The sequence below is a fragment of the Indicator indicator genome, chromosome 2 (assembly GCF_027791375.1).
Source record: "Indicator indicator isolate 239-I01 chromosome 2, UM_Iind_1.1, whole genome shotgun sequence".
NCBI classification, from domain to species: domain Eukaryota; kingdom Metazoa; phylum Chordata; class Aves; order Piciformes; family Indicatoridae; genus Indicator; species Indicator indicator.
Genome location: NC_072011.1, coordinates 25,557,814 through 25,582,652, shown reverse-complemented (window position 1 = coordinate 25,582,652; position 24,839 = coordinate 25,557,814). Strand labels below are relative to the sequence as shown.

General features: G+C 35.6%; 1 protein-coding gene across 4 annotated transcripts in view; it reads right to left on the bottom strand.

The window, feature by feature from the left end:
- The window catches only part of QKI (QKI, KH domain containing RNA binding), a 147,331-nt gene that overhangs the window by 103,414 nt on the left and 19,078 nt on the right, over positions 1-24,839 (bottom strand). For all 4 annotated transcript variants that reach the window (XM_054397988.1, XM_054397979.1, XM_054397996.1 and 1 more), the window contains exon 2: positions 9,964-10,106. In XM_054397988.1, coding sequence (XP_054253963.1) covers positions 9,964-10,106 — 143 coding nt within the window. The remainder of the gene's footprint in view (positions 1-9,963; positions 10,107-24,839) is intronic.

The following is a 24,839-nucleotide window of genomic DNA, read 5'->3' as shown; positions in this document are numbered from 1 at the left end:
GGACCAAGAAACAGAGCAACTGAACTCCTGATAGAGAGTCATAGTATTATTCTGTGGATAAAGGTGGGCATATTCAAAGGTATGTGGAGAAAAAAAAAAAAAAAAAAAAAGAGGGAAGAGGGGGTATTTTATGACATTTATGAAGTGAATTATAAATTAAGATATTTAACCTTCCAAACCAAACATTCATGTGACTAATTTTCATTACCTAATTTATCTGACTACATTGTAATTTGTAATCACAACCAATATTAGAGAACTTTCGCTTTGCTCCTTCACTTTTACATACATTCACATATTGGTAACAACTGCACTGGGTTAATTAGGAGTTGATTAATCAAACTAGGTCTAGAATTTCATGCCATGAACATGCTGTAACATGTCATAGAAAGCAATTTTAAATTGTTTCATGGAAATTAAAGCAATCCCCCTCCCAAAAGTTTAGAACAAAAACCACTAGGGCTATATAATTGGTATTGTTTATCATTTTACTGCAAACTCCAAGTGACATGACACAAGCAGGTGCAAAAGAAAGACTTTCAATGTCTACTTGCCATTGTCCAATTATTTCTTCTAAATAAAATCGTAATGTTGACCATATTTAAAGTGAAAAAGCAAACAATTCCATTCACCTTCTGAAAAGCATTCAATATAGAAATACAGCTGCCAGAATCAGTAATTTTGCAAATCTGAAGCCTAGAACTGCAGGAGAACACATCAGAAATGCAGAAAGTATCTCAAATTATAACCCTTTGGACATTTTCTTTAGTCAAGCTGTTACATAGCCAAGCCTTAACTCTCTGCCTTTTATGTAAGATAATACATAAGACAAATTAGTTAAAACTGAAAAGTGCCTGAAACACAGGCATTTAAGGGTGCAAGTTTCACAACACAGTACAGAGTTGTGCTTCAGCCAGCACCAAGCAGTAGAGTATTAGAGCAATAGCAGCACTTTTGCATATCAACTAACACTGAATGCATTACCCTCAACATTTACAATTATATAACACTACTAAAATAGCAGCATATCAACTATTACTACATTTCGGTTTTATTTCTAACTAGTTACTGCCTTTTAGCCAGGGGCTTTTAAAGGAGACAGACAGACATTACCACATTTAACAGTTCTGTACTGACCACCAGTCACTGCAACAAGAGGAACTGCCTCCTATCTAACATAGTGACCTGGTTTTATTTTAATGTTAAAGCAAGTGACATTCACTTTAAAAACAATAGTAATCAAATACAGTCAAATGAATTCAAGCTATAAAATTCAAACAATGAGGTTAAGCAGTATGACCCAGAAGCTTAATACGAACAGTACATCTGCTCTTGTAAATAATTACGATACATTAACAAAAGCACAATTGGTCATTTCCATTAATAACAGTAATAAATTTGGAAGGGCAATATAGAGGTATCTATTTCATGAAGCATTAACACTTCCAGACCACCTGTACTTGGCAAGCAATAAAAATAATCTGAGAAACCCTTGCATATTTAAGAAAACTTTAAATTGTAATTCAGTTCAGGAAGGAAACCCTCTATCACTGACAGCAGCAAAGCCTTCAATGTCCTTGGATGCTACAGGCCGTAACATTCACAACTAGGATTAACTTGACTTTTTAGGTCAGTATGTTCTGATTACTTACAAAACATATCTAAAAAATACTGATCAAGCTTATGTCAGTACTCTAAAGAAACAGAATCTTATGAAAAATTATCGCAGTATTGGGTGGATGAATGTACACTATTAGGACAGGTGCATAAGTCTTCCTAGAAGATGGGGGTACAGTGCTGTATAAGAAACAATAAAATGCAAGTTAAAGAGTAAGAAGGAACTGGCTGCTCAACAACTAGCATTTATATGAAAATACTGAGTGTACATGAATTAAAGCACAATGCACACAGTTTCAAAGTATAGCTCTTAAATGAAACAAAAACACAATTGCTAATATTAAGCTATGAAACAAAACTGGGAAGGGAAGGAAAGGAAAGATCTTGAAGTTTACTCCACAAGCTGGTATTTGTGTCCAATCTTCCTCTCAAACATCACAGAAACAGATTGAGTGACCAACATCTATGAGACAAATCTAGATGACAATCTTATTCTTTTGAGTTATGGATCAAATTCAAATCAGAAATGAATGCTATAAATGCAAAATCACACTTAGAATTTTCTTGACAAGTTATACACACTTCAAAATGCTCCAGAAACAGAAGAACCTAAAACCAGCACATTTAAAAACTACTCAATGTTCTTGCTTAAAAGGCAACTTTTTTATTAATATGCACTCCCAAGGCCTGTGGGAAAAATTATTCTAGTAATCAACAACAAACATTTAGTACTGAGGATGCGTAACCTGATTACTATTTGGGTGTACAATACAGAAGCTACACAAGGGAAATACCAGGTTTATATTTTGACTGGTACTCAATGCTACTTTTAGTAGCAGTTCAGGATGGGGTTTGGTGTGCCTTGTACTTGCAATATATAGAGCAAGCATAATTACTGAAGTCTTGCATTTCAATGATCTATCTATATTAAGTTACAGAATTCATGCTGTCCTCTGACAAGAAAAATATTTAATTACTTTTCCAAGGGTAACTCCATAAAAATGTGAGCCTGCAAATAGTAGTGTCTAAACTACAGATACTGACAAACAGATACAGAGGGAGGAAGAAGAAAAAAGACAGAAAGGAAACAAACAAAACACCCAACACAAAACAAAAAGACAGTATGGTATTGTAACTTCCAGGTAATGTTTCTGGGGAAGGTACAGTACAGCGGCCTAGTGTTATAGCTCTCCTGTATCACCTTACCAAAGTTTAAAAACTTCTTCATAGAGAAAGGGATTTTCTCTATTTCTCATCTCCTTAAAACACTGTATTTCTGAACTATAAACTCTGCCCTTAAAACACTGTATTTCTGAACTATAAACTCTGCCCTTCAGTATTCAACCTCAGCTCTCTGAAAAGGGAAGATCTGTTCTTGACTTCGAGTGCATCTACCAGAGATTCTAATGCCTAAGCAGTGATTTACAAAATCATGTATTTTAAATGCAGCTCTACCTTGCTTAGGTACGTTTAGCCCTTACTGATCCATCTCCATGTTTACTGCAGTCCACAATTCCAGTTGAAGTACACAGAATGTTGATTTGTTAAAAGCTACCAACACGTTCAGGAGGTGTACCCAAGTCTACCTGACCTATTCACAGAACAGGAAGCAAAAACGTCATTCCAAGGCAGCTCCTCCTCTCTGTGTAAAACCCAAAACAATAACAAAAGAACAATGAAAAACAAAATTTGTATTCCTTACATCTCTCTGCCCCACAATTGAGCTCACATTACTTCCATTTAAACACAATTCTCTGGAACTACTAGATCTACTACACAAAGTTGAAGTTCTGAGGAAAAGCAGTTCAGCAAAAGGAAGCACAGACAAAATGACACAACAGAGCTATAGTTAGTTCACAATTAACTGAAACCATGCACTCAAGATTTTTGTGGTCACACAGAATCACACCGAACACATCCAGTTGGAAGAGACCTCAAAGATCATCCAATCCAACCCTTGATCCAGCACTCGAGGGTCAACACTAAACCATGTCCCTAAATGCCAGGTCCACACGCTGCTTAAACACCTCCAGGGACAGTGACTGCACCACGAAAGAAATCTATACAAACTGCAAAACTCTAGAGCAAAAAAGGGTATTAAGAAGACAGCTCTTATCAGATAGATTGCCCACTGAACTCTGCAGAGACAATTACAATTGAGAGAACAGCCACAATGAAGGTGCCACACAAGCAAAACCAAGCATGACAGATCCTTTGCAAACTCCAGCTTTGTAGCTCCCAGTATTAACAACTTTTAGCAAGATCAATTTATTCCTCACTGAAACTTCAGTGGTTTTATTCTCAAAAATTACAGGCATCTACAAACTGTTTTGACTAATTTTCTAGCCTACCATCCTTCTTCAGCACTTGGCTTACACACACACACACAGACACTCCTCTTCATCCACCGTGCACAGGTTTGTCTAGCACTAGCTGTTAATGTCAGAATAGAGGACTCCTACGATTGTGAATTGAATCCATATAGTGAGTAAACCAGAAAAACAATCCACTACTTTCTGCCAGAAGTGATATATATGCTCAACATCATTAAAAGTTTAATCCTATGATATTCATTTGAAGAAGGTATTGGTACAAGCATCGTCATGAACTGTGATCCTAATAAATAACTTCAACTTGTGAATCAGTACTAGATGCAACTCCTTTCTCCTAAACCTGTGACTTTGAAAATATTAAGGGAAATCTTGTCCTTAGGCAAAGGAAGTACCATTACCCAGTATTTACTTGTCTTACCATCCTGCCTTCCTTTTAATTGATACACACAGAGTATGTACAAAGAGTTGAAGAGCAAAATTTGAAATTAAGAATGAAATAGGAATAAGAATAGTATCAGATAAATAACTAGGTAATCACTTAAATGCACTCAATGCTTAAAGAGTTAAAGGCAGGAGTTAACTCTTACAAGAACAAAATAAGGACCAAGTTAACCAGTACTGCTGGACCGATGCTGTACCTGTACGGTTACCATCAAAGACTAAAGGACAGGAGTTATGTTTCTACCTCACTATAGGATTGTCTACTACCGTGTTGTGTCCAAGAACAAATACGCTCTTGATGTTTTACAGGCTTATTTCTGAATAAAACTGTGACAATGTATGTCACCTTTCAGCAAGGTGCACCTAAAAAACTACTGTGGAGCCAGGCATCAAAAGAAATTTATCTTACAGAAGGTGAATCAGACATTAAGTAACAGTATCCAGTAAGTCATTAGTCATCAAGGGTAAAAAGTTCTTCCTACACCTGAACTATGTGCAGGTGGTCAAGAAGGGCAACATCATCCTAGTCCATACTACAAACAGTGTGGAACAGAGAAGCGATCTTGCCCCTGTACTTGGCACTGGTGAGGCTGCACCTCTGGGGCAGCTCAGGCTAGGTGCCTTCTAAACTAAAGCCACAGTCACACCTCCAGTGTCCAGCCAAGGAGGGAGACACAGGAAATAGTGTATTTCTACCCAAAAATCCTGCACCTTATAAATCTGATCGCAAAATCACTGTCTTTCTCTTTCTTCCCTCTCTGCTCCCATTGGAGATGCTTCCCTATCGGGTAAATGCTGGGGGAGTATCTCAGGCCTCTTTGGCCAGTTTAGGCCTAATGCCAGCATAAGAAGCTGCGAGGGGGGGCAGTCTCAAGGCTAGCCTGAGACCAACCTAGCAAGGGGGAGGGGGGGGGGGGGTAGAGAGAGCCCTGGGAGTTTTGGGTGCACCCTTGTGGAGAGAAGGGAAGCATTGGGCTTCTGGCTGTGGTGTAAGGGAACTCTGTATGCTTTGGGATATGCTCACCACTATGCTTTGTAGTTTTTGTAGAATATTACTTGCTTTTCCATTTACACTTTCCATGACTATCCAATCCATTTGTGTGAGCGTCATTCTTCCGCTCCTTTTTGGGCAATAGAGCATCTGTCCTGCCCTAAACTACAACAGTCTTGAACACTGTGTTCAGTTTTGGGCCCCCCAGTAAAAGAAAGACACTGAGTTACTGGAGCACATCTGGAAAAGGGCAGCGAAGCTGGTTGAAGAGCCTGAAGAACAGGTCTTATGACAGGCATCTGAGGGAACTGAGGCCGTTTAGTCTGCAGAAGCAAGTGCTGAGCAGAGACTTTATTGCTCTCTACAGCTACCTAAAAGGATGATGCAGTGAGGTGAAGGTTGGTCTCTTTTCCCACGTATCAAAAGATAGAATGAAAGGAAATGGCCTCAAGTTGCACCAGGGAAGGTTTAGATTGGATGTTAGCAAAAATTTCTTCATTGAAGGAGTGGTCAGGTACTGAAATAGGCTGCCCAGGAGTCACTGTCCCTGGATGGGCTCAGAAAAACATGTAGGCATAGTACTTTGGGACACAGGTTAATGACCATGATGATGCTAGGTCAGTGGCCAGACTCAATCTTAGAGGTCTTTTTCAACTGAAACAATTCTATGACTGTATGAAATACTAACATATGTCTCTGTTTCATTAGCATCTCAACAAAGTAACCTTTCTCAATGAATCCATTCACTTACTGTTTGCAACCAGAGTGCATATGGCCTCTCAAAGTTCAAAGTCAAAATTAACTTTGTTCCCTCCGCTTACACTAAAATATTTTTCCAAATATTTCATTCAGACTGGGAATTAGTAATCAAACTATTTTTGTTTTTTTCATATACATTTGTACTTGTATCAGTAGTTGACCTCCTTGCTAAATTTTATTTTAGCCTTGCTGTTACTCTGCAGCAGAGTTTATTTACAGAGATCTGTTATATTCTCTCTTTCCTTCACAACTGCAAGGGTAAACAAGGCCAGCTCTTTCAGCCTCTTTCCCTGTTTACCACTAGGGAATGAGGAGCTTAAATAAAAGAATCAGAACAATAAATAACAGAAGATATTATCATATTTCTAATCCACATTAGGGATGCTATTAAACTCTGATATAACCAAATTGAAAAAGGATTTAAATGTTTTGTCAGGAAGTTCCCCATAGTAAAATGAATCCCTATGTTCATCATTCTGTTGTACTAATTAAACAGTTTCAAGTAAAATGGTCAGAAAGTATGCACAAGCAGTTTATCACTGCTGGCCTTTGAGCTTCAGTTTACACTAAGGACATGCTACTTTAGATGCGATAATTACTTGAGTTCTTACATTTTTACTGAAGAGACACAGATGAGTTCCAGCACAGAATTTCACATTAATCAGAGCTAACAGGGTACTTATTAATAAAGCCATGATTATAATAGAAAACCATTTATTCAGTCCAACATTTGCAGGTACTAATTTTACAAACTGTTTAAATTGATATCAGACAAAGTTTAGACTCAGTTCTTTAGGGAAATTCAAGAAAATTAATCATTTATCTGAAGCATAAGAAGCACTGAAGACTATTAACTATTCACCCACAAACGATCGCATATCCTCCATTCTTCTGCTTCGTAAGAGCTCAATTTTCCTGCCATCTTTTCTTCTTATTGTTTTTAACTATAATGGAAGATATTTATCCATGAGCTGGAAATGCCTTCAAACTGTAACACTAAAGACTTAAATGAGAATACAAAGATGTAATTGTAGAAAGAACACATTTTTAACTGAAGGGTAAATTATAGTTCTTCTGGGGTACCTTCTGCACAACTTCAAGTTTTGGGAGCACATACTTGATTCAGAAAAGCTAAGCTGCTCAAATTTCAGTTTTAAAACCAAATTTTTTTAAAGAAAAAACACCTTTCAAGGGTGCTAGAAGAATATACGCAAATATATATAACTGCATTACTGCAGCTTGCAATGGAAAAATCATAAGCCAGAAAGCAGACCACCCCAACAGTTACGCAGTTTGTCAGATGGCAACTACATAATGGCAATACAAGATACAAAATAAAACTTGTTGTTTTCCAGCAAAGTTTCTGCTATCTTCCACTTATTAGTACAGAAGTAGAAATGCAGGCTCTACGCTGTCAGCATTTAAAAAATACAGGCTGTTTCAGACCGACAGTTTTTTTGAGCAGTTGAACTTCGCAACAACTATGGTCTTAGAATAAAAATTAAGAGTAAAAATACTCAATATGCACTCCTAAAAAAATAAATATGAATACACTACAGGGGTTTTTAGGTGTTTATTTAAGGTTTGTAATTCAATCATATGGTTTCCCCTGTGTAGGTACTCAACAGTAAGGTGACATGAGTAATTAAAATTTGTTTCATCTTTTACACATATCTTTATATATATATATATATATGTTTGCTTGAACTTATGGCAAACCAGTGGTTTTATGTCTCATAATTTATGATTCTACACACAAAATAAGTATTCACTAACTGATCGATATCGTTAAAATTGCTTAAAATATTTACCAAGGTAAGTTTATTACAAAGTTATAAAAGTTCAATTTTTAAAAAACTTGTTTAAAGCCCTACTAAATCTACATCAGAAAAGTTTGTAGGCACTCTTGTCCGAATAACTCTGAAGTTTATCTATCCTTATGTCTCTGTAAGGTATGCAAAATTGTCAGTTTTAAGAGAATGACAGCAATAGAAAGAATTAACAGGATTTATCTTACAAACTCATTCATACTTTGCACAGCCTGTCTTCCCTGTGCTCAGTAATAATTAAACCAATTGCACTAGATACAAGAATTTTCAAATAACACTGTTATTATAATAAAATTACCTTTACAGGTTAAACTAATCTTTGTAAGTGAATATTAAGGGCTTTTTTTAAGAGAAATTGGAATCACTGCACCTTCTGTATGCTGTACTAGCCTGAACGCAAAGCTGAACTGCAGAAAGGTTTTAGTAAGAGCCTACATACAAACCCACAGCTTTTTTTGTTATGTAGCAGTATATTCTAGTTGCTTAATCGATTACTGAGGCTGTGCAGATCCCATTCTGAGTAGCTGGGAACCAATACAGACATAAAACAGGTAAGAGTACAGAGAATGATGTGTTTGACTCCCTAATGAAGACTGAACTGCCAAGCACCACTCCAATAGTAGAAGCTCTACATTTTCTAGGAAGCATCATCTCACATGAAACAACTACCCTTTTATTCCACGTCACGAGTGTACAAATCACATGTTGCTCCAACTTCTGAATTTGTAAGTTTATTAAAATTAATTAGTGACCACTTCAAGAGCACTGTATTTGTTGTTGAGATATGAATGCATGTACACTCACGTACAAACATGCATACAAATGTGCCTGTGTATATTTAATTTAAAAGACAAACAGAAAGGAAAGGGAGGTGTTTTTATTGCTAATGCAAACTCTTTGAACACTTTTCCCAGTACAGGCATTTTAACCCAAACGCAACAAATCTTTGTTAAAACTGAAAAGGGAGAAGAGATATTCATCTACATATTCTGTTCTGAAAAATGACTTGTGCTTAATTTTCTTAATGGAGTATGGCATGGCAAGGTTTTATTTAGAAGCCTGTATGTTCTAAGCAGTGTTAAACTAATAAAGCTCAATTTGGAGAGATTAATCTAATTAATGATACAAAGAAAAGACAAAAAACACGAGTATACTTCAATTTTTTTCTACTCTCTATTTTTTCTATTTTATACCACTTCAATATGAAAATGCTTCACTTGGACCATGCAATCTTCAACTGCAACACAACCTCGAAATTCTATTAGGGAAAAAAGTAACAATTTTTTGTCAATTATCAATTAAAATGGTGTAGATTTTGATAGGACTGTTTTACCCTGAGTTGTTTTAAGAAACCATTCAGATCACAGGAATTCTGAATAGTTTTTTTAGTTAAATAAAACAATTCTCCCTCAAAAATAGGTTTACAATGGAACACCCAGTGTAGAATGTGACATTGGCATGCAAGCAAGGAGCTTTGCTTAAGAGGGGGAAAGGGGAAATGGGCAAACCACAACCAAAACAAACAACAAACCAGCCTCAAGATAAAGACATTTCCACATGCAACAGAACTGTTTACAGAGGTATGGGACAAACAGTAATTGAGATTAAGTGGTCTCCAAAATGTCTGCAAAGATTCTCCAACTGACTTTCAGAGACATACTAAGGGGGTGGGGGGAGAAGTGCCCCAAGAGCTACTTCCCTCATAAAAAACAATATACATTGTCTCAGATCTGGCAATATCAAATAAACAAGATAATTTAAATCTTATATCTATGGCTTTATAATACATACTAGTTAGGCATTTAACACAATCATCCTCCAATCACACTCACTACAAATCAAAAGACTAAGTGGAATGCACACTAATTCCCCCTATGAGGCATCTTATTAAAAGCCACTCAGTGTGATCCAAGGGTAGCATCACATGAAATCTACACTTCAAGAAAACCACAAGGATCAAAAAATAATTTAGGGACTAAAAAGATATACTTACATCTGGATATTCTTTTACAGGCACATATAGTTTCTCTTGTAACTGTACAATAGGTCCCACAGCATCTGGTAACTCTGCACTTCTCTTCTCCGTACTACCATTTAATGTGTCGTTATACATGTCTTTCCGTACTCTGCTAATTTCTGTAGGGGGAAAAACGTATATTAGGTATTAAATACAGTAACAAATTATAATCTATCATGACAGTCTTCTCTTTCTAATTCTCCCAAATCCTAATGTCATTTTCTACCTCTCTTCATCCTCATCACAGCAACTTCACAGAAAAATCTACTCTGGTTTTGTTTTTGTCTCAGATTTGATTGTTTGGTTTGGGGTAGGGTTTCCTTCGTGTGTATGTTATTTGCTTTTTTTGGGGGGGTGCTGTTGCTGCTGCTTTGTTTTGTTTTCTTGTTTTTTTGGGGAGGGTTGCTTGGTATGGGGTGTTTTTTGTGTAATGGTTGCTGTTGATATTTGCTGGTGGTGGTTTTTGGTGGGGTTTTCTGTTTTGTTTGGTTGAGTTTTGCTTATTAAATTGCAGCAGTCAATGTTTTCTTAATGTCTGTAAATTTGCTGCCTACTCATCCTGTTTATGGAATTCTGCTACTTAAGTAAAAATTATGTGCAGCTCCTTAGAACACTAATAAGATTGTTCACATCACTCAAAAGGTGTATAAACCCAGTCATTTTTGTATTCTTATTAATATCTAGAAAGCAAAAAACCTGTACATAAAAAAAAGCAGTTACACGGTATTATTTGCCAGCTAGGAAATTAGCTCCAGCATCTGGACATGGAATGTTGCATGTTTCAGCAAAGAGAAATCCGACAACTTAAGGGTGTGGTTACTTAGCCCACAGCAGGACAACAAACTAATTAATACTGTTCTACTGGCCACCCCTAGTGAGGTAATGAAAAAAGTGAATACTTGAGCAAACTATATACACCCAAAAGTCCTACTACTCGATTGCAAAGTAATAAAAAACTCCTCACCACCAGTAGGGAATGTCACAAGTGGACTTAAAAGCACTGTTTCTACCAATTATGCCTTGAGGTACTTATTTGGAGGATTTGAGTCATTATAAACAAGGTAGTTAAAAAAAATCGATCATTTGATTCACATTCAGGTTAGTTTCTCCAAAACATAATAATACAACAAACCAAGTTTTCTCCTATTTAACAATTAAATGTACTTCAATGGGCATTATATTTCACATTTAGAACTGTTAAACTGATACTTAAATTGCTGCTATAAGAATTCAAGACTCCACATTTCATAACTTACAATATACTAACTAGATAAAACTTTCTCAGTGAGTTTATTCCAATGCCAATAAAGAATTACTTTAAATGAATGTGCTAATTAAGTTCCAACCTGAAAAAACTAACATTTAAACAGGCATTGTACCTATTGTTCCCTATGATAGTGTGGGCTGTAAATCAAAACCAGGGATCAACAATTTCAGTCTTTTACTTAGTATAAAAACTGCTGTCAAAAATCTTCATAATCAAAATTAAATTGAAAAGAACAATGTTTTCATCTGTCCACAGGAAGAGAAACAAGAAGTCACTTGAAATTTTAGCAGCAGACAAGAGATAAGTTTAACTTCTGTTTCATAATCAATTTATTTCCTTGCAAATTATTTATAGCCGAGATTTCACCACTTGAAAGCTAGGGAGAAGAGGGAGAATGTCAGAAATGACAAATACCTGAAACACAGCAGACCTAATTTTCAACCAAGTCTGAATGAATCTTATCAAACAAATCCTATCTGCATAGTCAATAACAAGTTTCCCCACTGGAAACTGATATACTCAATGGTGTATACTACATAATGATTTTGAGGTTAACACCTGTTTAGCAGGGAGAACCTGAATTTCATCATCATATAATCACAGCTCAAAGAAAAAACCCACAGCTGCTTCTACATTGACAATTTTGGCTAAGGCACAAAATCTCCAGAACTACAAGCAGTTATTTATACTGGCTTCAGCATAGAAAGAAATTCTTTAGCACATCTCTTTGAACAAATACTATTATCTTTTGGCAGGCTTTGTTTCCTGTTCATTCTCTTCAGATTTTCCATTAACTTACACTACACTGTAACAAGCTAGGCGGCCTGCAGTCTTAGTGAAACGCAAGTAGCAACATGGCTATTTTTATCTTTCGCAGCTAGAGTTAGTAGCACTGAAAATTTCATTTAAAATTGTGTATTTTATGGAGAATACTAACATAATATTCCACTTTTCGCAGGTGATTAAGAACATAATCTTTCCCTTCAAATTCTCTTAACACCACATTCATGACAAGCTGACTTAGGGCTACCACTGAATTCTGGCTTGTCTGAAACAGAAGTTTTCTATCACATTTCAAATGTTACACAAAATGAAGACACCTACCCACTCAAGATTTTCCACACTACTACAGGACCAGAAACTTGAAAGTTAGGTTTTGGGGTTTTTTTTTGCATATGTAGGGTTTTAATTTCTCTTGACATTTAAGTAACTGGTAACTTTCACAAACATGAGGACAGTATAGTCAGCTACGTTAACTCAGCACTATTACCAACTCAAATGCTACTCTTCTTGGCAATTTTACTAGCTTTGTCTTATGTACTTTCCCTAAGGCCTCAGAAGAAACATTCAAACCACAGGTGATATAAGCACATATTCCCAGTTTATCTTTAACTGCTGATCAGGTCTACAAACTACTTTTCTGTACAATATACTGTCTGGGACTTTTTCCACTTATTTTGCATTTGGTGGCAGAACGGAAGGACTACTGCTTAAATTGCAGAACAATTAGATCAAATCTCCAGTTCATCCATTCTTCCTCACTTCTACGTGTAGAACACAATCCATCTTTCTAATCCCAAGCATTCTTTCAAATACACAACTCCTGAAGTTACTTATCTGCTTAATATTCATTCTCATTTTTCCAAATTGATCTTTTTTATACATATTCAAGATCTTTTTTGGGACTAAACAGCAGTTTTCTCTCATACCTACTTTGTTTAATCACATTTCTTGTGTGCCTAACAAGAGTCCATACAAAAGTATTGCAGCATTTTGAACATACATTTTCCTTTTACCATCTCTATTAAAGCAGATTCAACCTACTACACTCTAGTTAATCTTGCATCTTTGCCATCAACTTTAAGAAGTTACAGCTATAGAACTATCTGCTACTGTATTTCCACCACACCACTCAGAACTGCAGAAAGATTCCAGAGAGCATCACCAGCGTGTTAGAAAAGCTAAAAGCTCTACTCTCCTTTTACCGCTAGTAAGCATCCATTTTATTGTGCTCTGAAATACTTTAAAATCTGAGGACAGGAGTAGTACAAAAGTAAGAAGGTCATCTCCTCATAGCATGCCTTTTTACTAATGATTCCACCTATCATTAAAAATAAGAGGAACTCAAGTAAGCAGCCTTTTATTTAGATATATTTCACATAACTTCTTACACACTACCAAGCAGATGTTTCTCCTCTCAAAAGTTTCTGTGGCATCTCTATCATAAAATCACACTTCAAGTCCATTGGCAATGATTTAGCTCCTCTACATTTGCAATTCTTTTCAAATTCTTCTATCTTGATATCTCACAGGAAAGCGACCAATATGAAGATAAGGAAAGCTTCACTTTCAAAGCAAACATATAAATCCATTTCTAGCTACTTTACTTCTATCTTAATACTGCAGGTGTAATTATGTTGTATAACACTCTAGGGATTTAAAACAGAGTTAGTAAGAGGTACTTAATTGTAATAGTAGATATGACCAAAAAAATACAGCAGGCTCACCATTCCTCTAAAACCTGTGAGCTCTGCAAATGCAGTAAGAGGCCTTCCACTGAAAAGGTCTAAGTACCCATCTCTACTGTAGGCAGAAGCAGACACATATGGAGAATTTCAGAATCTACATTATTCCCCTTTAACAGTACTCTGCTCTGTATATTTTAAGCAGTGAATTCTGCTGTAAATGACAAAATTGTGCTGTTCACAGCAGAGCAGTGAAGGAGTAGACTGGAGAAAAAATATAGACAAACTAGTTTCAGTATAATTATCTTGTTCCACCTTAATATGGTGCAACAGTCACCTGTAGTGGCAATGAAATACATTGTGCTCCATGAGACCATTTTAATTCCTCCATCCCTAGAAACTACACCACTAACAATCTTCTGTTCCCTTTGTCTACAGATGGTATTTTTCAATCCCCATACAACTTTGAGATACAATCTGAGGCAGGACACACTGTTTATACTCAATATATCTGCGTCCAGAAATGTACTTTTTTATTTCTTCACAACACTTCAGGTGTTCATACATCTTGAGCACATGAAGGAGTGTGTTCAGATGAATGTTTGCCATCACATTAAATAAAAAAAAGAAAAAAAAAAAAGAAAAAAATCAAGAAGTTACTGCTTTTCAGCTGTCAATTGTATTCCATTAGGGGAAATAAGACTTTTCATATGTTTAAGATCTTTGGTCACAACCTTAAATGGGTTTACATTTTCAAACGCACTCCTCATTGAGTTTAAACTAGAAGTAATAATTTGAAGAACTGAAACAAATCTAACATCAACTATTTGCTCCACTTCAACTAAAGCCATTTAAACAGAGCTAAAGTGATGCCAGACTCAGCTTAACAAAACGTAGTGCACATGGAACTTAATTCTTTAAACAGAAGAGCTACTAATCTATCATTCTTGATTTCTACTATACACAGCAAATGAGTGGAACAAAGCAATAGCTATAATCACCAAGAGATCCAGAATAAATCAAAATACTAACCATCTTACAATACCAAACAGCACGCTCCCTTAAGCGAGCAAAGCAACACACTCTTAGGATTCTCCATCACAAGCTAGTTTCCTTATTAAAAAAAAAAAATATAACCAAAATTTTTCAAGGCACACATTTAAGAGGTATAGTAAGAAAAGTAACAATGTTCATGTGGTGAAAGATCTATATAGTATTTGAATAGCAGTGATGCACAGAACATTCAGTTTAAGTTTTCCAATTTTTCGCAGAAATCAATGTATGCCTGAGGTACCAGTAACACCAAATTTTTAAACATACAGCGTAAATTTTATGCATTTTGACAGGAAAAGTTAATTCTTACAGAAAGTTTGTTTCTTACAGAATGCATCTCTGAAAACAAGTGTAAGTAATACCTCAATTCTTTCCACAGTAATTCTTTGTGAAAGTCAAAACTCTGATAATTTTATCTATCAGCAGTGACTTCATTAAGTCCATTCAAATTCAGGATATCAGCACACATTTACCTAAAGCAGTTGTTGGGGAAAACTACTGGAGTTCCCTCTCATTGCTACTCCAACAAAGCTTAATGTGTTGGGGTGTTTATGTGAAATGAAATAAAATGCATGCAATGATAATTTTATAAAGTATTTCTAATGCACATAACTGCTGCCGGATCATCAGTCTGGGAAATTAAGAGATACTTTTCAACAACAAAACACTTTTTTTTCCCCCTACAATTCTTTTGGAATCAGATAGGTTCCCCCCAAGCTAGTTAATTAAGGCTACAGACATTCTAACGTCCAAATATACAATTACCACTTCAGAGGATCCAAATTCAGAGAATATGGACCCAAGGTTTATCCAGGTAGACAATCCATTCCATGTTCCATTAAACTGTACCCATCAATGAAAACTGTAACCAGTTAATTTTATATAATTCAGTGTTTTCAGCATCCAATATTGTAAACAAAAACAAACAAAAAAAAGAAACATTTAACTAAGAACGGAGAGGGAAAAAAGCAGAAATCATGCAACTATTACATTCTGCTCTTTTTTGAAAAAATCTCCAACAAGTGGATTGTTACATCTATTGAAAGTGCTCTGAAGACTAGTAATATACAGCATGTAGGCAAACTATAAAATGAGCAATGGGCTGATGTTCATCCCTTGCCCAAAATGAATCTTGCTGACACAACACGTACCTTCATTACAAAAAAATAAAAACAATAAGCAAATCAATAGGACATCACTCCATATATGTACAAAATTGATCAACACATTCTCTCAAAAGATATTAAGTATCTCCAAGTCCTAGACACCATCATTGAGCATATGGTGTGTAAGTCATAAAGCGCTGTCACCCAAATGAAAACAAACAAAAGCGCATTGGCATTTCAAATTTCAACTAGTATTTAAATGCCTTAGAGAAAAACCTAGCCTCTTCTCCCTTGGTCTTCTAAGCACAATCTAGCAGTACACTTGCTATGATTACACTGTCAGTCCATTCAAAAGCAGCCAGTACTTTCAGCAAATTGCAAGAACCTTTGTTACCAAAATTCAGTCATTTCTTTTGTCAAGCAAGAGCATGCAAAACTCCTTCTGTTGTGGACAGTGGTAAGGTTTGCATCAAATGGACTTCAAATACAAATAGAGCATACTCATCTGTTCTCTTTGTATAAATGTCAACTGAAAGCTTTTAAGTGCTTTATTATTGGTGGAACATTGCAACTCATGTTTTCTAATCTAGCAGCTTTAGTACGCTTACTTAGCAAAGAAATAGTTGGTTTTATTCATCACAATTTTTACAGTCTTCACTGGTAACACTACTGTTTGCTACTGTTGCTGATATAGCAGAAATGGCAATGCTACCAAAATATAAAATAAAATAATTTTTAATACTGTGCCATGTAGACCTGTAACCTGCATGCATCAGCAGCATACTGACAGAAATGCTGGCAAGCACTTACTCTCCTTACCCATTGCTACTTATCAGTGAAATGCCTCAGCATCAGGCAAACAAGATTCCTATCATCTTTCCTTGAGAAACTAATAGAGTGTAAAAAAATAAAAATTTAGACAAACACAATCAACATCAAAGCTCGTAAAACAGACAGTCCACTTCAGACAAGTTTTCATACATGAGCAGTTTTTTTGTTTAGAGCACAACATTGGACTCTGACATAATTAACTGGCAAACTGAAAACAGCCATGCATTTGTTTCCACTTAGTAAAACTTGCATTTACATTATTTAATGTGAACAGCCAGAACAGGTGTGATCAAAAGTCCACCTACCGGCATTACCTCTGACACTGGCAATCTGCATTGACTTATGAAAATAATACAAAGAAGATTAAACACACTCTTCTCATTTTGTTGGTAAACTCAAAAAGCTGTACATTCAATACAAAATCCTGTGTCTCCTCATATCCCAGTGCTACACTCAAAAAAAAAATACAAAAATCAGTTTAGAAGTTCCTAAGAGAACAGTTAAATGAGCATTTCAGTGATCTCCTTGCTATCCTCAACCAACACCATCTATCAATTGACACACTATCCACACACAAGTGTTTTTGTAAAACTGAAAGCTTCTTGAGGCAATTAGCCAACAGACAGAAAAGAGCACAACTAAACTTTTAGGAGTCATGGAAAATTAAGTGTTGTAAAAGTCAACATTAAAAACCAATAAAATTAATCCAGAATATTAATCCCTAAAAGTCTTAGCATTAAAGATCACACAAGAATTCAGTTGAAGTAAGTGAACAGTTTCCGCATGTTACAAAATTTCCTTAAACATGGGCTAGATTAACAGTGTCAAACTCTTCAAAACATTTCCTACTAGCAAAGTCCATCATCAGCACAGCAGGACTATTGAAGCAGATTTGGTGGCTCACATTCCCATCACACTTATTTATTATTTTCAAATCTTCAACTCCAGTTCCCTTTAGCAGCAAGTTGCCCCTAAATACTCAGTTACAAGAAGCAGATTGATGCATACATCAAGCTGATGAGTCTATTCTAGGTTTATTACTTTTTTCCATACCCAGTAGTGTGAATCAAATGTTTGGCAGCTAACCATTTCCTTCCTTGCAAGTTTCCTTCCTCTTTGCACACTTATGACCTCCTATCAGATAGTTGTAGGTTTCTCCTCAATCCTTTCCTCCAGAATAAACAACTCCACTTCCCTCAGATGTTCCCCGTAAGACCTGACTTAGCTGCCTGATGCGGGACCATCAACAGTAATACAATTTTGTAAGAACTCATGATCAGAAAGATGAAAGAAAGGAGTTATCCATTCTATGAGACTTAAACAACAACAATCAACATCACTTGTTTAAAAACATCAGCTTAACATTATCAGCTCAGAGGCTTTAGTTCCTCAGACATATATCATTTTAAAGTAAAAACTTTTACCTCTGTTTACTGTCTGGTTTGTAAATTGCTCTTTGTGAACAATGTAGACTGACTGGCCTGCAATAGACATTGTCTACCCAGACACTATTCCTAGTACCCTATATTAAAATCCATCCATTCACAACAGTCAACTGCCATCCAATTTCTACACATATTTTCAGTATGTGAAATAAATTGTATTTATGCTGAACAACTATGTCATATAATGAGAAGCTCTCTAGTAACACAGCCAGGATGACCTTCTCTCAAAACCTATACTAAGCACTTCAGAAAACAGTCAAACTCACATCAGAATCCTCTCAGTATCAGCAAAGAAACCCCACACTCTATTCTACCCCACCAGTATATGTGCACGAACTGCCTCAAATGGAAAGGCAAGATGCTATTTTATACTCATTAAAACAAAACTAATTAAATTCATGTTAGAAGCACTCCAAAATAATCAGTTTTGAAGTTTAATGGAAAATTAAAATTCTGGTGGAGTTACCTAAATTTCAGGTTTGTTCTTGGAACAGAGAGTAAATAATGAAGACTACTAAAAAAGCCCACCTTACTCAAAAGAACTATATAGCAGCACCATCACACTCTTTCCTGCTTTCCAAAGGTGCTTCCTAACAGTCACCATTTACAAAGACTGACATGAAGCACATGCAGGTTTCTTACTCTTTTGGAAATCATCCACAACTCCAGAGTTAGCAATTACAAGAAAACATTCCACTCTTCTTCTGTATGAAGGATGAGAGCTTTTTTTATTTTTTACTTCCATGTCCACTCAAAAATAATTATTCATTAACACAGTAATAAAGTGAGAGTGTCCTGTTTTAGTAATTGTTTTGAGACCAACGTACTTTTCCCATCTCTTCCACATAAAGTCAATCGTAGGGAACACAAAAAACTTTCCAGTTACTATAAACTATTCCATGAATTGCTGGAAAGCAAAAATGCATAATCTATCTCCTCTATTAATTTTTCACATAGCTTTGTATCCAGTCTTTTCTCCATAATAGAACTGGATCTTCTGCAATATACGCACACAGTGATTATCTGATATATTAAAAAAAAAAATTTGCTATCTGAACCATAGCTACTTACTGAGTTCAGGTAAAAAAATTGGTCAGCATTAGCTGATCAGTCATCAAGAATTATGTATTCTTTATTTTAAAAAAAATATACTGCAGACACTTCTTAGTCACGAAAACCTGGATTTTTGGCACCAAGTTTTTGTATCTGTGACATCTAAAAAAACCTGTGATCGGTGGTTATCAAAACTGAAAAAGCCAACACCTAATGATAAGTAAATTACAGAGTTAGAAAGTGAACATCACTAATTCTAATCTGCTAGCGTATCAAAACAAAGATATTCCAGTGACTTTAAAAGCAGTATCTCTACATATATGAAGTACTGTTTCATAACAGGCTGACCTGACAGCCTTCATCCATTCTAATCTAATCTAATCCATTTCAGTAAGTGACTAGTTACTTTTCATGCCCATTGCTTTTAACTGATTGTGTACAACTGCAGTACAACCACACTTTTAAACACACTTCTCCCAATCACATGGTATTACTTCACATGCTGCTCTATCCTGGCTCCCGTATAGGACTGTAAGAAAGTAAGAATTTTTGTTTGGCAAGCATCAACACCGACATTACCAAGTTAGGCATCTACCACGTTAAATATATTAATCACTACGCTGCTCTGACATTAAATACATTATCAAGATGCACTATGGAACTTCAAACTAACTTTTAAGTTAGTTTGGAAGACTTCCTGGAGTTAGGCAATAAATAAACAGAATCTCTACTTAATCACCATTTCTACTTACCAAATACATGAGCAACACGGTAGCTTAAGAGAGGTACAACAGCTGACCAAACTACAGCCCTAAACTAAATATTACTGATCTGCACAGCATAACTTTTTGCTTATATTTATTAAGTTACCAAGCTTAATTAGCAAAGGCATCAACTGTTATTATAGCAGTAGTCAAATTATCTTGTATACAGTAAATTGACAGATTTATCACGCATTTGATGAAACAACATACAAAGTCTTTTTGTATCTGTCTTTATCAAATCAAATTATAAACCTTGAACAGAGTAACAATAAATTATATTTAAGCTTAGATTTCAAAACAGGTGACTGATGAAGAAATGGAACTTGTTAGCAAAATCATCTAAACAAAATATGTCAAAGATTAATGCTGGAAAAACTGGAAACTGAATTTCAAGTACAACAACCAAATATGTACTTATGCAAGAAAAGGTTCCAAATTGTAGTTCAAGAATAAATCTTCCACCTGGACACACTATTTGTGTCAAATTTCAGGAATGCTGAAGAAATTAAAATACTATTGTCGAAGTCTGCAAAGCATAAAAGTTTACCAAAGTCAGACCATTCTAGGCTAACATAACTACTAGGAGAGTGGTTAAGAAAATAGGGCAATGCCTAGTTGAGTTTCCCATGCAATACTCTGCAGATTTTCCTATAACAGTTCTTCAAGGTATAAGCAAAACCAAAGTGACAATAGCTGTCCTTAAAGTAGACCTAATTATAAGGAGCATGACCAAAGATGATGGAAACTCTCATAAAGAGTGAAGCGAATAATCTATAAAAATGAATTGGTAAAGTTAAATCTTGCTCTGAGTTGTTAACACTGCAGAATTAAGAGGATTTCCCCCCTACAACTCCCCAGTGAAGAATATTGTTTGAAGCTGACAGGATGCAAAACCCAGTGTGTGATTGATAAATCACACACTGACAAGGAGGGACCAAGCAGTGATAGCAGTGGAAGGAAAAATATCTTTGTTGATGCAGCTCCATATGGTATTTAAAAAAAAAAAAATGGAAAAACTGTATGATAAAAATGCAACTCTGATAAACTGATGTATACAATTTTCCTTATAATCATTCAGAAAAATACTGAAAATATGAAAGGATATTCCAATCATGTAAGTATAGACTCATGGGGTAGGGGGGAGAGAAAAAAAAAATAAAACAAACCAAACACACACCACAAAAAAGGGTTGGCTTGGAAAAAAAATGAAATGAAAACATGATCTAGTTGTAGGTAACACATGATACACAGCTTGGGATATGAATTTTTTTCCCAAAATAGTTTTCAAATTAGGTCACACACAAAGAAGAAAATAATTCTGTATGCAGGTGGTTTATCAAACTGTTTTATGAACCATGCTTATATGTACAGTAAGATTAACTTTCTTATTTCAAGCACCAGTGTTAAAAAGAAACCACTAAGAACACTACATGTTCTAGTAAGTACAGTTTCTCCTTACTTGTAATTTATCATACAGGCAATCAGTGACAGAAATATATGAGAAATCCAAGTAGCAAATTTAAATAATACCATTAAATATTTTAAGCAATATGTTGCAAAGATTAAAAATGCTTTTATTTATGCTATGTGGTACATACAGAAAATAGCACTACTTAAAAACTGTGACTGATTTCCTCTATTAAAACTGTTAAGTAACTTCAATTTCACATTGAAGTGGACAAAGCTTTGAAAAGATGACAGTTTTTCCATCAACCTAGAGGAAAAACAGCATGCTTGAATTCACTGCAAATACATACACCTAAATAATCTTCTAACAGGTAAACATAGCTATGTAAACATTGTTCTCCAGGGAACTGGAATCTGGCAACAACCAAACTAACACAAAACTTTAAAAAATAGGCTGTTTGCAATTATCTTTTTTTTTTAGTAAATTTGAATATTTTTGCAGACTTGGAACAAAAGTTAAAACTGAAGAGATATTAGTATACTAATCTTATTGTCATCCATCCCTTTGTACTGTGCATTAGTTAAGCCACCTGACTCAACACATTACCAGCAGGCAGGAAATCAGCAAATCAACTAACTTTATCTGAACATGCACAGCCAGCAAAATGTTAATGAACAGAATCAACTGCCACTGAAGCATCAACCTCTGATAAAGTGAGAAACAAGAACATTGCTACCTACAGACTTTTTGCTGCAATGATAGGTAATTGCCATTTGCCTTATTTTATTTATTGTTACGCCATATCTAATTTGCAGTTGAGTATATTAAAACATTCTTCGCTGATTTTTCAAAGTTTCACTTTCTTCAAGAAAAAGTAAAGCTCTTCAAACATAACATATCTTCTTTAAAAGTATCTTTATACTACAACAAAATGCCATTGACTATCAGAGGTATATCCTTTATAAGATATTCACTTTCCAAAAACTAGTGTTATCTGTTCTATTGTGTGGATTCATACTCCAATAAACAGAGAGATGCACTAACTCCTTTCAGCAGCCATAACAGCTTCAATGAGAATAATGAGACTATAGATGGCCTGCCTAATATGTAAACAGGAGTAAAAATGTCATTTGCAATACTACTCTTACTTCTATAAGTAAGCAGAATAAAATAGACCAGACCAGGCATTTCAATCATCCTTCTTGTTGATTTTACATACAATACTTTATTTGCCTGTAACACCGGGCCCCCATGATGCAGATCTGCCTTGACAGATGGGGTAGCTACAGTCAAAACTACTGAGTATTTTGGTCAGTATCAGTCAAAACAACCTTGAAGATATCTTTGTGAAAGTGCATCATTTTACTGGGTAACTTACACACTTTACCAGGAGATTCCATGTGTCATGGTTATATAGGCTGTCACAACAGCAAGCAACTGAAACCTAATAAAGCAAAGCCACAGCTTTTCAAAAAAGACACCAAATGCACTCTGTTCAGGATGATGATGAAGTTAGTATTTCTTCAGAAATTACTATTTTACAGTTGCACACCACAATGATCCTGGGAACTATGACAATATTCTCATATAACCTTGATTACAAAATACATAGCAAAAATACCATTATTAATTGAAATCAGCAACAACAATAATTACCTTGAGACAACCCATCAAAAACATATCACCTTCAAGCATAAGCACAATGCTTCCTTTCATATAAATTAATACACACTGTCTTGGTCTACAACTTATTATGTCTTTAAGTTGAACTCTGTTGTTCAACATTAAGAGGTATTTTCTAAAAAATCTGAAGGAATCACCCTTTTCTTGGAAGTAGACCTTAATGAACAATCTCATTAAAGACCATGAAGAAATCAGAAAGAGCTCACACCGACACAGAGCTCTTGGAAATGGGATTTTTCTCTTCCCCCCTAACACACTTGAGGCAACTGATTCTAGCAACCACATTCCAGCTTGAGTATTTGTTAAAACATGGTTTAAGTTGAAAACTGAATATACTCACAGCATGCTTTGGTGTACTTTGACAAAAAAGTAACCTTGACTTTATGATGAACTTGAAAGAAGAAGAGTCTGCTTAATAAGCATTCAGACCCTTTATGAAATAAATCTGCTCTACAGAGATTAGGGAACATGTGTGTGATATCTTTTGTTTTTACAAGACGTTTACTTTAAGAAAGTAAACTCCAACACAACATGCATACTCAGAAAAACAACACACATTAAGCAATGTATTTAAGGTAATTGATAAATTTGCAGGTAACTGAAAATTATTCCTCAAGCATAAGTACAAGGATTTTTTTCTCTTCCTTACTTATACCCTTGTTTCCTTATTAAGCTCATCCTTAGTCTGTAAATCACCTGCATAGTCACAAAAATCCAGCAACAAAACGGTAGGATACTGCATCTTTCATGGAGATAAACATGGTCCCTAATTAATTACCAAAAAAACAACAAACAAACAAACAAAAAAAAACTATTCAGAGAACTCCTGCCTGAGATCCCTCACTATCAGAAACATCACTCTTCCTGTGAGAAAAAAAGCATGCCTGAGAAGTCCTCATCTGTGTGCATCTCCTGGATTAGTTTTACCACCGCAAAACAATTGTATCTGACAACTTCCTAAATTCAACCAGTCAGCTAAGCTGGCATTTTTACATTAAAAGACCTCTGCCACATGAAATAAGGTATTAACTGACAGCAGAAGAAGATATTGTCCAGCAGCAGAGGAGGAATGAGACAATTTGCCTCTGGGTTTCACAGATATTTCCTGACAGCAAAGACATGGCAAGACTCCAAAACCCTGGGTTTACTCCAGGCTCGGGAGTATAGTTTGCTCTAGCAGACATATGCTGTTGCCCATTTCCCTTGTCCCAAACACTCTCCCCTACTCCCAAGCTGTCTTTTCTCCATACTCAAGTCCCATTTTTTTACCCATGGAAAATATCATTCTTTATTCCTTCAGTTCTTCAGTCAATTCCAGTTCCCACACAACACTGCCTTATACCCCCAAACTGTCTGCAAACTGTGAAGGATGGCTGTATCACCAGACATTTTTTCCTTGAACACAGCATATTCCTGACAGGTCTTAAAAGGGGAAAAAAAAAATCCTTTTTAAAAGCTGAAATTTCAGAAAAAAGAAAAGTAATCGCTCACAGCACAGGAAAGTGAGTCCCTTCTCTCGAGTACATTCCACAGATCCACAGAAACTGACAGCTGCAATTACAGAGTCTTCTCAGGTTGGAGTCAAGCATGCCTATCCACTCTAAGATAGCCCAGTAAGAGAAATTGGACAGAAGTGCAGCACATACAGCAGGACAGTCTTTTTGGAAATCTAAGTGCTCAAATGCAAACATGTAATCTGTCATTTGAATTTAGGCAGACTGTTAGACAAAATTGAAAAAGCACTCATTTTAGCAACCTCTCAGAGCAAGTATTTTAT